General features: G+C 37.3%; 2 protein-coding genes across 5 annotated transcripts; one reads left to right on the top strand and one right to left on the bottom strand.

The window, feature by feature from the left end:
- The first annotated feature begins 290 nt into the window (after positions 1 to 290).
- On the top strand, positions 291 to 8,813 carry LOC127947349 (uncharacterized). Its single transcript, XM_052544436.1, has 13 exons — positions 291 to 943; positions 3,497 to 3,601; positions 5,829 to 5,871; positions 6,262 to 6,296; positions 6,406 to 6,454; positions 6,537 to 6,595; positions 7,041 to 7,073; positions 7,241 to 7,283; positions 7,395 to 7,462; positions 7,565 to 7,657; positions 7,744 to 7,794; positions 8,225 to 8,306; positions 8,424 to 8,813. The coding sequence occupies exons 1-12, from the start codon at positions 913 to 915 to the stop codon at positions 8,299 to 8,301; spliced, it is 687 nt and encodes a 228-aa protein (XP_052400396.1). The 5' UTR covers positions 291 to 912; the 3' UTR covers positions 8,302 to 8,306; positions 8,424 to 8,813.
- A 103-nt stretch (positions 8,814 to 8,916) lies between these two features.
- On the bottom strand, positions 8,917 to 20,089 carry LOC127947296 (ataxin-2-like protein). 4 transcript variants are annotated; one of them, XM_052544307.1, is made up of 24 exons: positions 19,788 to 20,089; positions 19,456 to 19,553; positions 18,428 to 18,467; positions 18,221 to 18,277; positions 17,748 to 17,819; positions 17,414 to 17,591; positions 17,211 to 17,329; positions 16,995 to 17,086; positions 16,482 to 16,709; positions 16,042 to 16,391; positions 15,874 to 15,960; positions 14,942 to 15,073; positions 14,793 to 14,861; positions 14,644 to 14,705; positions 13,909 to 14,255; positions 13,746 to 13,815; positions 13,491 to 13,640; positions 13,309 to 13,372; positions 12,664 to 12,824; positions 12,215 to 12,341; positions 11,922 to 12,094; positions 11,629 to 11,811; positions 9,578 to 9,752; positions 8,917 to 9,339 (listed from the first exon to the last, which is right to left on the bottom strand). In XM_052544307.1, exons 1-24 carry the CDS (start codon positions 19,806 to 19,808, stop codon positions 9,284 to 9,286), a joined length of 3,111 nt encoding a protein of 1,036 aa, XP_052400267.1. In that variant the 5' UTR covers positions 19,809 to 20,089; the 3' UTR covers positions 8,917 to 9,283. The 4 variants fall into 4 exon arrangements, with proteins under 4 accessions (XP_052400267.1, XP_052400275.1, XP_052400283.1 ...); XM_052544315.1 differs by having other exon boundaries at positions 11,985 to 12,094; XM_052544323.1 differs by lacking the exons at positions 19,456 to 19,553; positions 19,788 to 20,089 and adding an exon at positions 19,001 to 19,127.
- Between the last annotated feature and the right edge of the window lie 88 nt (positions 20,090 to 20,177).

The following is a 20,177-nucleotide window of genomic DNA, read 5'->3' as shown; positions in this document are numbered from 1 at the left end:
ATGACTCACTCTCCGCCATAACGAAGCAACACAGTTTGAATCAGAAAACATTCATACATAAATTATTTTATTTTACTCTCTTTCTCTTGTTAAACTGCAGGGAAGCATCTATGTTATGTGACACTTTATTTACGAACATTATATAGCATGAACTATAACTCATTTGTTGATTGTTATTATTATTATTATTTAAATGACCAATTATTATTTGACAGTAAATCTAGCAATGGGACACCACAAAACTGTTCAAATGTCAGTTTCTCACCCTACTAAATCAATTTGAAAAGAGAACATAATGCTTTTCTAACTCTATAAGGTTTAATGTCTTAATGACTTTATCTTCAGAGTCTAACGTCTGACAAATGACGAAAAAAATTCACAAAATCTGCATGGCGGCAGAAAACCAGGCAAGAAACCAAACCTTCAGATATAAGAGATGAGACGAGGAGGGAGGTGAAATGAGCAAGAGCGCAGCCAGTTACAAAGATGAAAAGAGAAAAAAAGATGCTAACTGTGGTGAGCCTATGAGGAGGCAGAGAGCAAGTGCAGCGAGGAAAGAAACCTAAACGCGAAGTTCTTTGCGGCAAAGGCCCAGTAGATCAGGACACACCTCAGCAGCTCATATGAAATAACAAAACTCAAGGAAATAACTTCAGCAGATATGAGCAACTGGCATTAAGCAACTGACTACTGGGATTGCTTAAATTTGGGTTGGGAAGTGAACTAAAGGGAAGAAATTGAGGAACAAGGAGTGAGCTGTGAGGGAGGAAAATGGTGGCACCTTCAGTGTGAGCTGTGAGCTAGGTGTGATTTCTACAAACTGCAGTGTGTGTGTGTGAGTGTGTGAGTGTGTGAGTGTGAACTGGTCGGCAGTTTAATTGCAGGTTTCTGCTGAGCAGAACGTGTGGTTTCATGATTGACCTGATTGCTGCTACTGATACTGGTAAGCTTTTTACTTTATTTTTTCTTCAAGTAAAACTGGTTCATCGTTTTGTGGAGAAGGTTTTCTGTGCTATGATACAAAGAGCTTGAGTTGGAATACAGTAAAACTCATTCATACTGTTTTTTGTTTTTTTGCTAATCAACCTTTTTTCTACAAATCTTGTTTCTACAAACTGTGAAGAAATCCTACAATATATGAACCGTCAATTTCAATCAGTGCAGATGACCTTGTGTTTCTTCTGTATATGTAACATGCCATTTAGCACCAAACTTGATTGACAAAAGGTTTCAAATTGCCATGAAAATTTATCAGAATTATCAATCTTCTTCAGTTCTGGGTGATCACTTTATATTAAGACAGTAAATGTTTCAAAACACATTGCCTATGCAAGTCATCAAACATAACGTTTCGCCAAATAGATTTATTTACTTACTAATTTGCTCTAAATGCTGGTTTGTAATGTGGCTGTAGTTGGATAACAATCATAGGGTCAAGAGTTCTTCAACCGCAAAAAAACCCTCATTATCACATTCACTGTCCTTCGTCAAGCCAATTACATTAACATGCACGCTTTGAGTTTTTTCACTTCTGAACAACCATATTACTTATGTGAATCATTTTATGCATATAAATGAGTCCTATTTTGTTGGATTTAGAATAATAAAAGTGCATGATAAAGTGCACTATAATATTGAAGAGTTCATGAGTGTCTATGAAATGTCTATCAGAGTAATGTTTGTAGCTCAAGGCAACTTTGCCTGTACTTAGATTAAGAAAATGTAGGTAAGGCTGCCATTTGCCCTGTGTTTTGGGTTCAGGTTAGTAGTTCTCTAAAACTTGACAGCTCTGGGATTAGAGTGAGGACCAAACCTTTCATAATGCATCGTTTTTTCGCTGCAAAATACAGGAAATCCGTTTCCTGGCACTCAATATAACCACAGACAGCCACACGCTCACATATATTGAGATGTGTAAAAACTTGCATGGCAGGTGATGCTGAGTGAAATTTCGCAGATTGAGAATTTGCCTAATTAAAACTGGCAAAACGTTTTAACTGAAAAGTTTCGGCCACTCGAGAGATTTTTTAAAATGTTACAGAGAAGAGTTTTTTTGTATCCGTTAAAATGCACAATGTGATCCATGCTGGAGTAATCAGGAGTTTATTTTATCGTTTGAGTGTTATACTTAAGTGTTCAAATTAGAAGATGGTGTTTATAAAGCAAATAAATAATGTATTGCAAAATTACTATTAGAAAAAAGGTATTTATATATTTAAAATGGTCTAAAAATCAGATAAAATACACACTTAAGGCTGTTTCTTCAGCTTAAATGCTTTTATGTCCCGGATTTGTAATAAAACTAGTGAGCACTACATTTGTATGCTTTTTTTCATGAAATTTATTATTTATGTTTTGCTTTGTCACATTAAAATGTTCTTGAAAAGTTTTTTTTTTAATCATACTTTCAAAATTTACATTTCTTGCTTTTTAAAATTTTTTTTTTTTTTGCCATGTCCAAACACAAACTTTACATTTTAATACATGAAAATACATCATCAAAATTTGAAAATTACTTATTTAAATCTTTAATAATATAAACAAAGGAGGGTTTTTTTGTTGTAAAATTAGACATGATGTGTGAATAAAGAGAAATCAAAGTAAATAGCATGTTATTCAAATATTTAAATGATATATTATTTCCAGTTGAGCTGTACATTTTGTAGAATTTTGCGAAGTGTGAAAATATGCAAGCTAAGAAATTATCCTTAGCACGGGAGTACATCATTTTATTACAAAAAATATTTTAAATGCAATTTCACCACAAAACAAAATCTAACGCAATAGATAATTTGTGAAATAATGCCTCTGTAAGAATTTAGTATATGAACTTCTTGACATTGTTAATAGACCAATTAAAATAGTGAGAGAGTTTATTTTCTGAAACTGTGAATAAAGATTATTTGGAATTAAAATTGTTATAGCTGAAGAAACACATTTATATTCAATATTTTTCTCTAAAAACAAGTCCTCATACATCACTTCTCTGGCTTCTCGTTTAAATGTATCCTATTTTATAGATGCTAAGATGTTTTTACTGGAAAACAAGATGATACACGTACAAAGGACTATTAGACAAACTTGTCATCAACACCAAGTTCTGCAAGAAAACAACCCACAAAGATGCAAGATAGTTAAGAGAACTAAATGTCCATGGTGGAGATCAGAGCAGCTCTTCGCTTTTAAGAACAGTGTATTAAATGATTAGATATCTTAATGACTTTAGAGACCAGTACTTATTGCTAAAATTAAGAAACAAAATGATAAGTTGATGTCTTTTCAGCTGTATAGTTAAAACAGGTACAAAACCAAATGAAATGAGTTCATCTGACCTTTCATATGCGGCTTCATTTATGCAAAATGAGCGCATGGAAACATTTCTCTGGTTTAGTCACAGTCACACTAACCTAAAACCACTGAATCAGAAGAATGATGTTGCTCTCTGCTATGGCCAGATAATGTCATATAAATCAATGTTCTCGCATCGTCTTCTCAGTTATGGACTCCACTACGCTGCTGTCGTTGGTGGGCGGGGCTTTCCTCCTGTCAATCATCCTTGTAACCAGTCTTTGTACATACTGTTGGGGACATAAACAACCAAGTAAGACCCAAGTCTTATGTGTAATAACAATATTTTTTTGTCTAATCAAAGCTTTATGCTTAAAAGGATGTTTGTGGTATACTTCAGTTCAAATGTATGTAAAACTCACCGTACAACATGGCTTAGAACCACTATAACACTAACCCTGTGAAAGAGTTGTATGATGTAACGTTACACGATTCAACACGAACATTTATACACGAGCTAAAGAAGGTGTTTTGTGTAGTCGAGCTGTTCTAACCATCTTTCTGTTCAACACATGACGCACTACAGCCGACAGTGATGTGACATTTGAACCGAGACTTGTGTCGAGAATAAGTAAAGACATCAGACGACGCCTCGGTGTGAGGCTTGTGCTAGCGTAGAAAATCATGTCACAAATGACAAACGAAGCTTCACTTTGTCCAATCATGCGCGCGATTCATCTTTCATGTCAGAATGCTCGAACCCCTGAGTCCCTGACCTTACTTTACGAGTGAGTTTTCACTCCGAATCATTTAATTACGGTTTTAAATACCCAGTCATAGAAGCAAACAATTGAAGAAAACAATTATTTCAGGAATTATAAAATATTTGCCATATGCAGTTCGTATAGCTACATTATTCTTCTATTAGCCTACATATTGATATTAGAACTGGAATTTAATGCCAGTTTTAATGGGTCAATTAATTTCTCAGAGGGATAAATTCAACAAACACACGGTCAGGCTTTTATTAGTGCATGCAACATGATTCGATCTATGGAATATGTGGTTATGGAAGGCCAAAAGGGCCAAAATAAGTTGATTTTCAACAACACGTTAAATACTTGTTTGAGTGTGAAAAAGGCTACCACCATTTAATATGCTATAGATCAGCCTGTTTTTTGTCCTTATTTGTCTTTGTATGTGTATATATATATATCACACACACACACACACACACACCCACACGCACACAATATACATACATATATAAATACATACAAAGACGTGTCACTTGTATAGTTTTAAATGGGGGAAGATGCAAAGCTCAATATTGAGAAAGTAAAACAACATGAGAGAGTTGTGAGATTGTTGGTGATTTCAATTATGAAATTTAATCTTAAACTTGGGGAACAGTTTTGTAGAGTTTAATGTTTTCCAATTCAAAAAGATAGGAGCTGCACTTGCAGGCCCAAGAGGCATTTCAAAGATGGCTGCTGAGTGAAACAACTTGGATTTCTCAAATATGTGTAGTAAATGCATTTTGCACCTTTATAGATCATTTAAGTTGATCTATACCGGGCGATGGACAAAGTAAACTAATGTTAGTGTAATCTGCACAAAAATTAGTTCCAGAGAGCAGAATTCAGTCAACAATGCGTGCAGTGAAAACACCGGTGTTTCAGCGATGACTTATCTGAACACCTCTGATTTGACTTTGCATTCATAATCTCAACAGAATCATGTATGATTAGTTTTAATTCGCAGGACTGTAAAAACGCATCTGTCTTTGGCTCTGCTCCAGACAGCGATCCCAGATTTGAATTTAGCAGCTGCTGATGTGCCGCACATCACACCCGTGTAATTAAAAATATAAAAATATTATTCGCCTATTTTTGTCTTTTACTGAGCATGCGCAGAATGCTGTGGCCAGTTAATCACATTGCCGTTCTGCACATGCTCAGTAAGAGAGACAGGTGATGCATGACTCATTCTTGAAATATTTGAAATATTGGATGTATGTGCTGGTTGAAGCCGACCAGCAGTTATTAGTATCTAAGTCTGTTAGCCCAAATTCCTAAAAACATATATAAATGTATTTTTGGGCCATTTCTGTAGCTTATATTTTCAACAATACATTTGAAAATAAATTTGAGGAAATGCACATTTTAAAAGAATTTAATTATTAATGATTTTAAGTATTTGCGTATTAATCAATATACTTTAGCCTCCATATAGTCCAGTCCAAGAAAATATATTCACACATGTTAAATTATTAAAAGTTAAATCATTAACAATCTAGTCTTGATAGGCTTTTCCATCCATATTTGCATTTAGCCTAAATGTAGGCTATATTACAGAAACTGAGATGTATTTTCTTGCCTCTGAAATACATTCTGAATTATATGGTTGAAACTAAATATATTTTAAATTTCATACATTTATTTCATTTAGCTTCACTGTTTACATTATATATTAAAAACACATTTTGTCTTATGGGATGATTTAGTTTGTTTATTGGCTATATTTTATTTCCTTTATAGCATCCATCCATCAGAGGTCCAGTGACTCAGAATACCCCCCAGCGTAAGAAATCAAATCTCACATAGCCTGTGCCTTACAGGATCAGATATATACACTTATATATCTCTCTCTCTATATATATATATATATATATATGCATTCTTACATATGTATATTGTCACCTTAATTAAAAGTTTCTATTTGCCATTTTTGTCAAAATTGTCATTCACATATTCTTATTACATTATGTGACGTTTTGTTGAAGTTGTGTAGATTTTGGGACTGATGTATAAAAGAGACTTGTTCCCCATATCCCACATCATTATATGGAATGCAAAAACTTTAAAGCTCAAAATCTCAAAACTGCTCAGAATGCAGATAGAACCTTATAATTCCAAGGTGAAGACATTGTTTTACATGTTTGTTGGCTCAACATTGTCTCTCTTTACACAGATCAGGTTTTGTGGTTCGGCATCCCGTGTCGACATGTAAATATATTTTCCTCTGCTGACACACAACAAAACTCACACATTGTTGTATCTGCATAATTCATATGAATATCTACATAAATACATAGTCTCATCTCTTATTATTCAGATGCGCCCCATATGGACCATACCAGAATTATACCTTACCAACATTCCAAGTGAGTTCATGCACACACACAGATATACTGTACACACAGACTGTGCTGTTCTTTAGCGTGTTAATAAACACTCTTTCCTCAGTTCTCTTGGTTCACCATCTATTACTGTCACAAAGGTGCGCTCCTGTCCTCCCTCAGAAAGTGAGTAACATACATTCATCATTGCATGTGAGACAATATAATAATCTAATATCTCAAATATTACAGTGCGAAAAGAACTCAGTGTTGACCACTCTATTGCTCCATTACTACAATTCAAACCTTTATAACATAATATATATATATATATATATATATATATATATATATATATATATATATATATATATATATATAATATATATATTTATATATATAATATATATATATATATATATATATATATATATATATATTTATATATATATATATATATGATAACTAATTTCAGTTTTTCTTTTAATGTATTTCATTGTAAAAAAAATTTGTAGTGTTTTTTTTAAGTTGTGAAGCACTTTGAGCTACATTTTAGTATAAAAGGTAATATGCAAGTAAAATTTAAGGAGCATTATTACTGAAACATGCATTTCTGTTTTTGTCTCCCTAGCTGGAAGTCAAGCCAGTTATGTGAATCAAAACGGTGAGGAGGGAATCATCATTCATGTCAATCATCATAGTCAGAAATCAAATGACTAATTTTTGTATTTCTGAGTAGCGTGCACATTCTTAGCTGAATTTGGATTAACTGTAAACTCTTTGTGAGGAAACACATGTGAACATAGTGCTGAATTTGTGACTCTTCTCTAGAGAGTGGTGATGAGCAGAGTAATCGGCCTACAAGTGAATACATGTAAGAGCGCGTGTGCCTCAACACGAATCTTCACAAATTGTTCTAAACTACTTATTCTTAAGTCGAGTCATTATCCATATAAAAATGCTAAAAAATATGTCTTTTCTCCAGAACTGTTATTCCCGATTCCCCGAACACGCAGTCTCTGGGACCCAGCAGAGCTTCATCCCTGAGCTCAGGTAGAAGAGCTGAGATTAAACAAGAATAGCAATCTATTCATATTTGCTTCATTATAAATACATTGCTTTTTTATAATGACAATGCTGATGCTAACTTTGTAGGAGAATGCTACATTAATGTAGATAATAACGATGTCAGTGCACGGGAAGAAGAGCTAATCAACCATGAGATGTATTTGGAAGAATCAGATTCAGGTACTACATGCTGAAAATAAATAATGACTACAAAGCCCCGCTACAATGCATGTCCTAACCTTATCTTTTGTATGCTGATTTTACAGACATCCCTGATTATGAAAATTTCAATAATTCTCCAGGCCAGAGAAAAAAAAGTAAGTGTTTTTGGTTTAATAGCATTTATTTATTTTATATGTGTGTTTGCTGGGGAGGAGTGAAAGTATATTTTCTTTCCCTTTTCACTTGCTTTGCCTTTCACTCCTCACCAACAAACATACATATATGTTCTTAACATATATAAAGCAAGCTGCTCTTTGATAAATGCCAAAAAATAAATAAATAAAGGGCTGGTGTTTTACAAACACAAGAATAGCAGAACGTATTACAAAAATAAGTAAAATCATAAAATGTACTATGATTTCTAATTTATCAAACAATAATTATAAAAAGTAGCACTTTTTATTCATTAAAAAAAAATAAAATCAGGTGAATTCAGGTAAAATGAGTCTCTTTCTCTTATGACAGATGTAGAAGTGATTCAGACAAAGAGACTAGTCTTTATTCTTTGTTTCTCCTTCTCAACAGGTCTGTCCCGTGGAAGTCATAGCAGTGATGACCGGGACAGCTCGGATTATGTCAACACAGGCCCTAATTTACAATAATCAAGGTACTATGTAGTGCTCTTATTTTATTGTATGTGAATATCTTAATGCATTTTGTATTGTCCATTAAATAGAAGCAAAAGTAGAATACTACAATCTCATTCCATTTTCCTTTTCTCTAGAATTTGCCTTTTACCAAATAAAGAGTTAATGAGGTCAGAGGCCCAAGCATCATCCTGCCTGCCAGAGGAGTTTCCAGAGTTAACTAGGGTTTGAATTTTGAAGTGCATCACCAAGAAAGCATTGAACCAGTGTCACCTCGGAAAACTTCCTCCCTCAATCCTTTCGACAGATTTGCTGACGATACCTGAGAATGTTTTTATTATTATTATTATTTTTTTTTAAATTAACAGTTGCTGTTTACAATGTACTGCATCCTGGCTTTTACTTCTAAATATGAGCAGAAATTTCTTCAACTCCGGCATGTAATATATAGCTTTTTGTCATAAAAATTCAAAAACCTTTTAGCTATTGGTTTGTAAATGGGGAAATAAAAGTTTAACTAATTCAAATGGTGTATGGTGCTACAATATGAATAGGAAATGTAGTAAATGCCAGCAGTAAATATCAACACGTTTTAGAGAAAAACATTAAAAACAAGACAACACACATAAGGAGAGTTTAAAAATTTATTTTTATGCACTTTTGTTTTTTATTTTTTTTGTTCATTTTTTAACCATTTATTATTTGCTTATTTAATAAGGGGGTAGAGGACAAAAAGGAGAGGCCTTTGTATTTTTTTTTATAAAAATGTCCCTCATTTTTGTCTTACACGCTCACTCGTTCCCTCTTTCTGCTTTAGACACTATGTGTCCCTGTCCACTCAAATTAAAAATAACAAAAAATAAAACGAGCACATTCAGTCTTGCCAGAGGTATCTAAAACAAAATCTGTTCAGGTGGATATTATGTACAAGTGAACATGCGATCACACAGAAGCGCTCTGTCACACTGTGGTGATCCGTACAGTCTCAGTCGCTCTGTCAGTTTCCAGAAGGGTGGAATTGAATCTGCTGGGAAGGATGAGCCTGCACTTGCACTGATGGAAGCAGAGAAAAACACTGATTAATACTTTGTAATAATACCAATTCATGTAATAATCAATTAATACAAATAAAATCTTGCTAATTGCATTTGCACATATCTGTATATTAGATATCAGTTAAATCTAATGTTCAACTGAATGGGATTCTGTAAGCTAGTAGCTTTCATAAATTACGTGACTGCAACATAAAAGAAACCGGTTTGGTTTTTTGTTTGTTTGCAAAGAAACTCACTCTGTGGTGGTCCTAAGAAGGTGAAGTGCTGGTGGGGTCCCTGCTGGGGTGGAGGTCCGTGTTGGGGACCAGAGCCCTGCTGAGGGGGAGGTTGTGGGGCATGAAGCAACATCACAGGCGGTGGGCCATGACTTCCTGAGTGGTGAGGAGCCGAGAGAGCACCTTGAACATGGGTCTGAAAGAATAAGCAAAAAAATTAAGTTGGTCAAAAAAAAAAAAAATAAAAAGAATTTTTTTATACATTCATACTTATATGTACACCGAATGGCATGGATAATGGCTTAAAAAATGAATAACAGACAAGGAATAATTCTGCCTGAATACTCGTCTGAAGCTGGCGAAGTCCAGAGTTTGCTAGATAACAGGTGTGCCAGGGGATCAGCGCAATATTATACACAGACCTCTAAAGTCATGAGTGTAAAGTGAATGAATGTAAACTTTGAGTGAAAAGAGCACAACTCAAACACAGCATTTCTGTTTTCTCTCTGTGCATCTCTCAGAAATCAGAGCTTTGCAAGAATAATATCACCTATAATAATACATCATACATGTTCTATTGTATATATTTAAAAGGCAATGCTTTAAAGGGATACTCCACCGTGTTTTCATATTAAACTATGTTTTTCCCTTAACTAAGACGAGTTGATACATACCTCTCTCGTCTCAGTGCGTGCACTCAATCGCTTTGGTGCGCGGTGACACTTTGAAAGCAGGTGTGAAATATGAAATACTGAAAGCGCAGTAATATCTTCACTCGTGAAAAATCAATCCCTCTAGTGAAGATATTACTGCGCCAAGACGAAGTGCTTACAAGCACTTGACATGGTATTCCGCCACACAATATAGTTATCCATTTTACACTCTTAGAAAAGCGCAACGTTTTGTTTTGTGTTACCGTCCTAGGTCGAGTTACACTACGCGGGTAACTGTATTTAAATAGGGAAAACATGGAGGTGTTTGGTAACTTCTCTGTTCGGCCCATATTGAATGAATGGGCTAAGCTGAGTGCTTTCAAAGTGTCACCGTGCGCCAAAACGATTGAGTGCACGCACTGAGACGAGAGAGGTATGTATCAACTCGTCTTAGGTAAGGGAAAAACAGTTTAATATAAAAACACGATGGAGTATCCCTTTAAAACTTAGGCTACGATATGATATGAATGAGTGTATTAAGCACAGCGCGCAAAATCAAACAGCTGCGCATCAGTCTCTCTAAAACCAGTTCCGAGAGAGAGTGCAGGTTAATAATCAACTTAGATATGGACACATTTTCTACTTGTCTTACATGTTTGCATCTTTATATTTTGCTGGTTTGCGCGGCACACGCAAATTTTTTTTAGTGAAGTTCACTAAACATTAAGACTTGCTTAAAGAGTTAATGTAATGAAAATGTGCGCATTGAATTGATTCAGTTGTGTTCAAATGATCAATTAATGTTTGTCATGACAGCTCTCGGCCTGCATGATAAATATTATTTTAGAAATTCATAATTATTTTAGTTTAACACTGCATACTTGTTCAGTGATAACTATGAAAAAAAAGATAGCCATAACGGTCTTATGTGAAGTACTGTACGACGTTGTATCCGAATGCAGATACGACAAATGTTGTGATTGTTACAGACACAAATACTGGCTGTTACATGAAAATGTAAATATGTAATGTCATAATAGTTTTGACAATTTATATATGTAATTGTTGCATAAGGGTATGAATTAATAAGTGTTTATTGATAAAAATTTTTTTTAAATAATGTCTTTTCATTTACAGTATCATGAACCACGAGTCAAGTAACTTGAGTATTTTTTAAATAAATTGACTAGTAGAAATCAGTAGTCGTGCAACCCCATATATATATATATATATATATATCTCTCTATCTATTTATCTATCTATCTATCTATCTATCTATATCTATCTATCTACACACACACTTTTTATTGGGTTCAGTTAGGGTTAGTAGGGTTGAACTGCTGCTTTTTTCCTTCTTCCTTTGGACTGCACTGTTCAGAAATGTGACTGTTGTTGTGGAGGTGTTGTGTGTGTGGTTACCTGTGTCAGCTGTCCTAGAGAGGGGTAGTGGTGAGCCATGGGCTGGGGTCCCGACAGGCTATAGCCCTGAAGGGAGTAGGAGGCCTGTGGGGAGCTGTGTCCTGGGGGCAGGTTAGGGGGCGTGGGGGCTGACAGCGGCCCAGAGTGATACAAAGACTGAGGCTGAGGACCAGACTGACCAGACTATAAAAAGAAGTCCATACAGAACATATTTAGTACAACTGAGAGCATGTGAAATTTAAGGGGATCTCTTATACAAGCATTTAAAGAAAGTTCTTTGAGTGGGAGTTTACGGAATAGATGTGTAGCTGATATGCCAGTTTTGGGTGGACTGGTTGACTGGCAGGCTGATGTACCTGTCCTGGACTGGGGGCGGGATGTTGAGGGGGCGGCTGGCTGCCTGTAGGGGTGCTGGAGGGCTGAGGATGATGCATGGAACCAGAGTGATGAGAAAATGACTGCGGAGCTGAACAACAAAGAAGAAAATAAAAAGAAAAGAAAAGCCGGTGATAACACTGTAAAGGATTTAAATACACAATGAACTAAATCCAAATCTATGAAAAAAAAATAAAAAGATACACTTTACCATACATCCCCTGCTGAGGGGCTGGTCCTTCATTCTGACCAGGGTACTGGGGGCCTGGGGGTCCCAGGGTCTGTGGGTGCGCTCCTGATCCAAGCATTCGTGGTCCACCCTGGAGCATAGAGTACATCTGAGACAGAGAGAAATAAAAGGGTTTTTTTTGAGAAGAGGAGACAACATCATTCTGTACACGAGTAAATTGAGTAATTTACATGTTAACCGGACCTTCCCGAAAACTCTCCTCTGGATTCACAAATACTTCATAAAGATCACATTTAATAGTTAAATGCGTGTATGGTAATGAATGCCAATTATTTGTAAATAGAGCATGCATGCTCATTCCCTGCCTATGAATTACAGCTTCACTAATTACCCATCTAGGAATGGTGTGGAATTCTTTGGACTCAAAATACTAGAAGCATTTGTTCTACTTAATACGTGTAGGCTGGTACCTGTCCATGGTAGTGGGGCATTGCCTGTATGACCTGGTTGTACTGCAGATACGAGGGAGGGTAAGGAGACGCCACCAGAGGAGGTCCTGCTGCTGAAGCTGCAGCCTGGATCATAGGGGGCGCTGATGAGCTGTGGTCTGGACGAGGAGTCACCACAGAACCTGAGAACGGTAAAGTTACACCAGTCTGAGACTCTTTCCGTGAGTACAGTGCACAAAAGGGCCTGACACCCTTATTTTAAACGTTTTCATTTTATATTAGTAACAATAACCATAATAATAATAATAATATTAAAATTAAGAAAGTTTTAGATCCTTCAAATGACAACAATAATAACCATTAAATAGTTAAAAAAAAAAAAAAAAAAATTTATACAACTACAATTAAAAACATTAAAATTAAAAAAACTTTAACAATACCAATAAAAGTATTTAAAATAACCTCTCTATTAAACATTTAATAATAATAATGATAATAATAATATTAAATAAGCATTTTAAAGTTTCAGCCCCAGTTATTATTATTGTTGTTAATATTTATATAACAACAACAACAACTAAATACAGAAAAGGTAAAAGCTAAGTTTATGCAAATACCAATTAATATCAATTACAACATTAGTACAAGCAATAATGAAAGCATTACCTTTTGTTCTTGGGTACTTCCCTTGACCAACAGTTGTCATGGAATACTGGTACATCTGAGGTGCCTTCGAAAAGGGGAGAGAAGAATTTTTTTTTTTTAATACATAACATCCAATTTGCAAAACTCTCTAGAAAGTTTGTGAATTTTGTCTAAAATGATCCATAAGCAGCAGGAAAAGAGACCTGTACAGAGTGGCCCTGTATCTGGATGGGCGAGACATAGCTCAGGTACGGAGTGTTGTAAATGGCTCCCTGGCCTGGAGGGGGCTGCAGCACCACCGTGGGGCTGGACGGAGTTGGTCGTGGTGGGGTCGGGGTGGCCGAGGGCTTCACCTGCAAACAAGACATGACACATTGGCTCGGCACATTTAACTTTTCAACAGCTGTATAGAGGAAATGAAATGGGTGGGGTGGGGGGGGGGGGATCAGTGCTTTTACCATGCTGAGAGGAGCCTTGGTGGGGTTAAACTCTTTGGCGTTGGGGTTGAGTGTAGACTTCTTCACTTGACTGTGGGAAAACAATGAAATATATTCATGACCAACAGATTTAATACTAGCAGCTGTCAGATTTGACTTATTTACTAACTAACGCTCTACTCACTCAGCCATGCCCTCGGATCTCTCAGAGGACTCCGGTTTGCCTTCATCACTGCCTGGGGTCCTTGCAGGTTGGGGCGTGCCTGATGTTTGCCCTTCTGCAGTTGGATTTTGTATGGCAGAGGGTGCAGAGGTGGATGTGGCTGGTGGAGGGGTGGGGGTTGCTGCCCCCTCTGCATTTGTCTCTCTACTCCTCTCCTCTGCTGGAAGCTCTGCAGTTGGAGTTGTGGGCGGGGCTGTTTTAGCTTCTGTTAGAGGGGCGGGGTCTGTTTGTGTGTTGTGGGCATGGTTTGCTTGAGCAGAGTCCGAGGTCGCAGTTTTGGGACTCGAGAGGTTGGGGCTAGATGTAAGCTAATATCAGAAGAAAAAAACAACAACAAAAAAAAGACACTTACACTATGGTTTCAAACTCTGTTCTAAAAACGTAATAAATAAATAAAATTGCCACAATGCTTAAGTGTTCTGTGTGGGTGCCATAATGTACATTACTGCATGGCCATTTTTTCAGCAGCGTTTGTGCAGAAAATATTTTTCATATTTGGAAATTGGACACAAAGGTACAAGACTGTACTTAATGGCTTTTGTGAGGTAAAGAACTTAAGCTGGTGATTATATCTACAGAAACAATAGATTTTAAATTATAGCATATAAATATTTTGCTCAGAGTCTAATGGTATTCTTGGGTGACTGCTGTTCCAAGGTTCATTTACAAAATAAATACGAGACTAATGACACTCACAATAAAATTATTAGAAAACGTGCGAAGCTCCTCGAGTTGTGGTCTCTGTTGGACTGAAGAGGCTACAAAAAAGAGAGCAAAGAACATTTTTAGCTAAATGAGAAGCACACAGTGAAATGAATGAAAGCGTAATACAACTTCAGGATTACCTTTGCTGCTCTTGCCCTCCTGAGGACTAGCTGGACTCTCAGTCCTTTCCTTCGACAGGATTTCATTCACTGAAATGACAAGAGAGTCAGATTCTTGGATGCAGGTACAATTGAACGGAGTGTAACTACTCAAATTTGTCACATCTCACCATCTACAGGGAACAGAGGGGTGGGGCCAGTGGGTTTGAGGGTCCCCATATTAACCGAAGAGGTATCCAAGTAGGCCGGATTAGACAGAGGAGGGTCCTGGGAATGAGCATCTGGTTTCGGGGAACGAGAGACTGGAGAGAGAGAGAGAGAGAGAGAAAGGTAATTTGTTAGTTTAAAGAGAAAAAAGGGCATTGAGGTTGGAAATACAAACATTAAATTATTATTTCTTTTTTGCATTTAACTGATTAAAAATTATGTTACAAAAGAGTTCTATTTCAAATAACTGTTCTATTTCAAAGGAAACTATTTTTAAACTTTAAGATACGTTTCTTGAGCACCAAATAAACATTCGGTATGATTTCTGAAGGATTACTGATAACTGCAGGAATGATGCTGAAAATTCAGCTCTGCCAGTAAATTACCTCTTAAAATATATAAAAATACAAAATCTAAAACAAATTTTAATGGGTTGTTTAAATAAGTAATTATTTTAGGTTAACTAATAATTTTACAATATTACTGTTTTACTGTACGTTTGATCAAATAAATGCAACCTTGGTGCAAAAATCTTACGAATCTCAAACTTTTGAACAATACAAAAATTATATATATATATATTAAAAAAAATTTGCCTGTGACAAATTGACTTGTTTCTAACAAAAACTTTATATTATAACTGGACCAAGCATAATTAAATCACTGCTGAACTGTAAATAAACACTTGAGGGTGTTCTACTCAATTTGCATATAGGAAGTAACAGTTAAAAGGTTGCACTGTTGTAGTTGACAAATATGTAGTTATTAATAACCCACTGTAAAATATAAAGCATACAACAATGGCTAAGATAAAAAGGTAATGATTACCCTGGGCTAACAATTTTAAATGTTAAAGAGTAGTTTGAAGGGATGTGTATATTGTGTGTATTTTAACCTGTAGGGGAGGAGTGAGAGTTTGAGGTACGCATGCTTCTGTTGGTCTGTCCAGGCCTCTGAGACTTCGGTGACATTCTGGATGACACTACAAGAGAATGACACAATGTTCAACACCACACAGACCGGAAACCATCATAATCAATCATCGAAAACATACAAAACTTACCTCCATTGACAGGCCGGGCCGAGTCTGAGAGAGACTGCGGGTGTGAGAGTGAATGTGGGAGTGTGTGTTGGGAAGGAGGGCTGGCGTGACCCGGCTCTGAGGGGCGGGGCTGTGCAGTGGGGCTGCTCTGTGATTGGTGTGCAGAGTATCCTCCTCTGACGGACAGAGGGCTGCTCCTATCAGTGGGAGGAAGTGTCTGACCACTACCAGAGGGGAGAGGTCTAGGCGAGGAGCTTGAGGGACCAGGTCTACTTGTTCGATTAGGCAGGGTGGATACAGCTCCTCTTTCACCCCTTCCAGAAACTCCCATTTCTCTTGCCCTCTGGGGTAGAGGAATGTACTTGCCCTCCCTAAAACAAAGATAGAGACAGCAATGATCATCAGTATACGCAGGAGAAAGACTAGATGAGAGCGTGATGGGAAGAAGGACTTCTTCGAACCTGCTCCCAGAACTGGAGAACCCAGGACTATCTCTCCCTCTTTCTCCTCCATCACGGTCTCTGTCCCGTAGCACAGCACTGTATTTGTCTTCCTCAGTTCGTCCGTCGTCATTCTCCAGCGCCACCCTGTTACGATACTGCGTACTAGCCTCAATCTCATTGGCCAATCGGGCGGCTCGAGCTTCTCGCTGTCTGAAGCCCTCAGAGCTGCCCCGCTCCAGAGGAACCCTAAAAGAGATCGGCAACAGAACACGATATTTACTTGATTTCTTTGAACATCAGATCTGAAAAAATCTAATTTAAGACTAAGTTTAAAGTGACAATTGTAATATTCCTGAAAAAAAAAAAAAAAACCTTCTATGATATTTTTGCCATATCACCCCTTCCCTAATTTGTAGACAATTTTATATGGTTGACATTGTCGACTAATCTTTTCAGCCTTATTTTTCACATCCAACATTCAAAGGTCAGTCTCTCTGGAAAGAAAAAAACCCTGACAGAACATCAACGTACGTGTACATGGAGAGACTGGCATCGTAGGTGGACTTCACCCCATAGGTCTCCTCATTGAAGCGGAACATCTCGCTGGCATCCCAGCCATTAGACTGAAAGACAGAAAAGGCCTTGTAAAGAGCTTCAAGTTTGTAAAACTAACTTAAACTGATTCCAAAAACATACTAATATGTGATCACATATGGTTGGATATACAAGCATGTTGGTTGAACTCACTGTATCTGCATCTAGGTCAAAATTTTCGCCATTGCTATCGCCTCCATCCCACCTTTGAAGCACCTTCTCTCTGTGGTCACCATTTACTTTTGAGCCGATTGCAGAGTCTGTGAAAGTGTCTGAAGACATGCACACAAAGCCTTATATTTCTATATTTTACAACACCGTACATGTATACTACTTCTCCAGAGTCATGTACACACCTCGGGTAGCATAGTTGAGGTCCACATCTTTGCAGATCATAGTGACAAGGTCATTAGGGCCAAAGATCATGGTGTCCGTGATCTCTTCTCTCCTGGGATGGACTGGTGTGCCTCCTCCACCGCCTCCATCTCCTTCTTCATTTTTAACTTTGTGTACAGCGTCCACTGCCAGCTCACACTAAACAAACAGACACCCGAGTGAGACTTTATCATACATTAAACTTGATGCTTTGTTCATATAGACCACAAAAAAAAAGTAAATATCAAAGATCAAATTTTGAACAAAGCCCATGATTCTGTATTTCAGGTATTTAAATATTTTAAAAAAACCTACACGTGAGCTTAACGTCTTGAAGATGCCCTCATATAAACTGCCGTTCTTCACCATAACATCACACCTGGAGCCCTGAGGGAAATATTGCATGTGTGTAAAGTATTTTGTTGTTTATTGCTAAAACCAAATTAGAGAAGTGATGGCGTAAATCATATACAATTGTAAATAATCCAAACAAGCATAACAATAAAGGCAAAACAACTAAAAATCAAGATATTTCTTATTTAATTTCACCCCCCCCCCCCCTCTCGTTTTTTTTAAAGGACAAAACAGGGTTCCCAATGTCTAGACAAGCCTGGATATATCAGATAGGCTACTTAAAAAAAAGTGGTTTCCAGACCTGTGAACATTATGTAAATTAATTAAATGGTAATAATGGCTTAAAAAAACATTATATAGTTAGGTTATGCCATATCTTATCTTATTCAGCCATTAAATAAGCAAAAAGTTTAACAATTTTATCCCAAACTCACCACCACTGCTGTGAGAAAATGGAGCATCCGGGAGTTGTTGTACACACCCTCAAACACCTTCAAAAAAGAAGAAAAAAAAAGAGGTACATACAAAAAATCTTTGAGCATTTGGTGGTCCAAAAATGCAGTCAAATATTTAGAGGATACCAAGGCATTTTATCTTAAATGGGAAATTGGGAGTTTAAAAATGTGTAAGGATTTACGTACTGGTGGTGATTGTGAGGGAGTCTTCACAGAGTTTCTGTTTCTTCATGACAAAAAAAGAAAAAGAAAACAATAATTCGTTTTGTGTGTGTGTTTCACCATGGAAATCAACAGGAACGGAACAAAAGAGATTTCTGTATATTAAACATTTATTGTATTCATGAGTTACGTCAAATATTTGTGAACGCGGACCATTTTTTTTGTCTATGGGTGCATATAACTAGAATGTGAAACACAGCTCCGGTGTTGCAGTCATTGCTCTGCTGTTACATGTGTGGACGACAATAACAACACCGCGAAGCGCGAGCTTAAACAAAAGAACAATCATACACGAGCAACAAAATAACGATCAGATTGAATCTGATTGCACATCACGACAAAACAATGTTGTGCAATGTTAATGTGTAAACAAAGGCAACCAGGCGCGTGTTTTTATTACGTCAGACAGCTAACAACACAAGCTAATGCCGTATCGAAGACAAGACAAACAGAGTCACATTAACGTGCGCAAACGAACATACTTCGCACCCCTGGCTTCAATCAATCAAATCGATTATAAAATAAGAATGTTTGTACTTTTTTGTCACATGCATCCCGGCTCTTCTTTGAAGGCGTGTGTCTAAAATGGCTCAAGCTGAAAGTCGAGCACAACCCTGAATCATATGGGATCGGAAAACAACAACAAAACACTGCTGATCCCTTCCCCATGACCCGCCTCCGAGAGCAGTCATAAGCTGGAAAAGATGGCAGTCAATTAAAACCTAAATTCTATTGGTTGACAATATTATTTCTGGGTGGATGTGTACCGATTAAAACAATCTTTTTAGCCATTGGCTCAAAATTGTGTCACTCAAAAATTCTTCGCTGCGATTGGCCGGTGCTCCTGGTAATCTAACAAGGCTCGAAACAATTGGCGTTCTAGGGAGTAGATGAAGTATGCGCTATGGACACGCCCACTTTGACCGGTAGGCCTCGTGTTGAAATGACAATCCGCGGACTTTCTGAGCGGGACAGCCCAACTTGTGCGTTACCTGCCCGGGGTGGGTCTGTTTGAGTTGCTCCCCGGGACGGATGAAGCCATTGATCCTGAAGTCCCATTGGATGTTTTGCGGCCACCGGGTCCAGGTTGCTGTCAGAAAGCATAACGATTCTTAAATGCTGACACAAATTAAGTATTTAACAAATGTACGTATATTTAAAAGTCTAGCCGAGTGGTAAAGGCTAGCAGGTTTCCTAGCGCGTCACGTTAAATAAGAAAGTGGAAGCTTAATGGCGAACGACAATATTTGGACCATAACATCTAATATGAGTTTTAATATTCTTGATTGTATAATTGGTAAATATTTTTAGATGTGGTACTCACGTTCTGTCGGCGAAAAGACATAACTAGCCACTGAGTTGCCCGCTAAATTCCCCTTGTTGCCTGCGACAAGCTAGCAGCTAGACTAGCCTGCCCGCGGTGCTATTTTTGTTGATTTTCCGCAGCGTTCTCAGATCCGCACGAGCGCGATCTCCGTTACAGACCGAAGTCCAATTCAGTCCGATATTCTGTCACGAACAGGACACGAAGAGATAAGCCTTAATTTTCTATTAAATGTTACCGGCACCACGTCTCGCGAATTAGCCAGCGATAAACGCGAAGGCTGGGTTTTTTCAAAAACCCTCGATAACAATTGGACGACGCCGTAAAACGTAGAGCGATGACGCAATGGCGTACAAGACCCGTATCACGTCGACAGGCAAACGTTAAGCG

This window comes from Carassius gibelio, chromosome A3, assembly GCF_023724105.1.
Source record: "Carassius gibelio isolate Cgi1373 ecotype wild population from Czech Republic chromosome A3, carGib1.2-hapl.c, whole genome shotgun sequence".
Classification (NCBI taxonomy): domain Eukaryota; kingdom Metazoa; phylum Chordata; class Actinopteri; order Cypriniformes; family Cyprinidae; genus Carassius; species Carassius gibelio.
Note: the sequence above shows the minus strand (reverse complement) of the source record. Positions and strands in the feature narration are given on the sequence as shown.